Source organism: Hyposmocoma kahamanoa, unplaced genomic scaffold (genome assembly GCF_003589595.1).
Source record: "Hyposmocoma kahamanoa isolate Upper Pololo Valley unplaced genomic scaffold, ASM358959v1 99022, whole genome shotgun sequence".
Lineage (NCBI taxonomy): Eukaryota > Metazoa > Arthropoda > Insecta > Lepidoptera > Cosmopterigidae > Hyposmocoma > Hyposmocoma kahamanoa.
The window spans coordinates 10,152-11,704 of NW_020655763.1; the positions used below are offsets into that span (position 1 = coordinate 10,152).

Consider the following 1,553-nt stretch of genomic DNA (forward strand, 5'->3'; position numbering starts at 1 on the left):
TCAAAACCGGAACGCAGTAATGCTGACATTACTACTTGGCGACAGGAATTGGTAAGATGGCAGTACTACCCTGGACGATCTCTTTCGGAAGGAGCATTAATGCTAGTTATGTTGACACATAATTATAAAGTAACAAGAAAGATCTACTGTTCACAATTTGCTAATAATTTTAAGTATTTTCACTTTAAATATTCTGGATCTTGAGTCAAAAATATCCAAACCGGAGTTTTTGGATAATTTTGTGAAGCCAACACATCCTTATCAGAGTGTTATAAAAAGAAAGAACTTTAAAAAGGTGTAAGAAATTCTGGATTGTTAATACAATTTAAACTTTACCCAGTTGATAATGTCATTTAAAGTTCAATATCATATGCATACAAGTAGCAGTAGAGCTTCATGTCAAATAGTTCGTCAAGGGAAGTGCTGCCACCTTAAACATTTCTGCCACACCCACTAACAATTATACTGTATTTATTGTTCTGTAATTTAAAAAGTTATTTAAACTACTTTCCTTCTGTGTCTCATGGCAGCGAGGATGCCTGTATGTTAAACTTTTTTGTGTAAGTTTTGCGTAAATGTTTTTTTTAATATTTTTTTTGTCTTCAGGTTCGGAATCGCAGATAGAGTGCACCCCCGAAGTGATGAAAGTGTCCGTGCCCATGGATGGTGACAGGAAGATGTCATATCTAGATCAGCTCAAAGGTGAGAAACAGCTACATTAATAGAAGTTGCTAAATACTCAAGTTTGTAGGCGTACCTATATAAAAAAAAAATACAAAATACACAACAATAGCCGAAAGGTCTAGCCAGCTCAGCTTAATGCTGGGCAGAACCACTGCGCTGATTTTCAGCAGGAGCCTGAGAGGAGGTAGATGGCTATACCTGTTTAACAAAACAGGGAGGGAGTTACACAGCTTCAGCCAAGTGAAATCTCCAAGTTGCTAAAGAAAGATTTATTTTCACCTTGTATGACGCCAACACAATTTCACCCTATATGCGGAAGGTCCGGGCAGTTGTTCCCAAGAAGGAACTCGACTCCCGGGGGCCTACCACAACCTTTCAAAAAAATTTTATTTCAATGTAAGCTTATAGTAAGGTTATTATAATATTACTTATATTCCTACCATGACAAACCTATCAACTAAGTATGTATTATTGCTAAAGCGACTGAAAGAACGAGTGATTTCCCAATATTGTCTATTCCTTACTAAAAATAATAATAATAATAAATTTATTTCCTTCACACACAATTTCAACCATAATTAAACATTCTTAAGTAATAAAACATTTGTTGTCTGTGAAGGCTGGAGCCTAAACTAGGATACCCTGTGCTATAGGTCTCCAGGCCTCCGCCTACGGATAAAGTATCAATAAAACATTGACTGCGTCACGAATAATTGCTGAGAGAAAGATACTCAAAATTTGGTTTATACAAATCAAAAAATTATAAATATAAATAAAATTCAAAACTAGAGGGCAAGTATTTTGTTGTGTGTGTGTGAGAGTGTGTGTGTGTGTGTGTGTGTGTGTGTGTGTGTGTGTGTGTGTGTGTG

The 1,553-nt window shown here is 36.1% G+C and overlaps 1 protein-coding gene across 1 annotated transcript in view; it reads left to right on the top strand.

The window, feature by feature from the left end:
- Positions 1–602: 602 nt before the first annotated feature.
- Positions 603–1,553, top strand: part of LOC113238993 — a gene marked incomplete at both ends in the record, with an annotated part of 16,889 nt that continues 15,938 nt past the window's right edge. The window contains one exon of the mRNA XM_026475863.1: positions 603–702. Coding sequence (XP_026331648.1) covers positions 603–702 — 100 coding nt within the window. The remainder of the gene's footprint in view (positions 703–1,553) is intronic.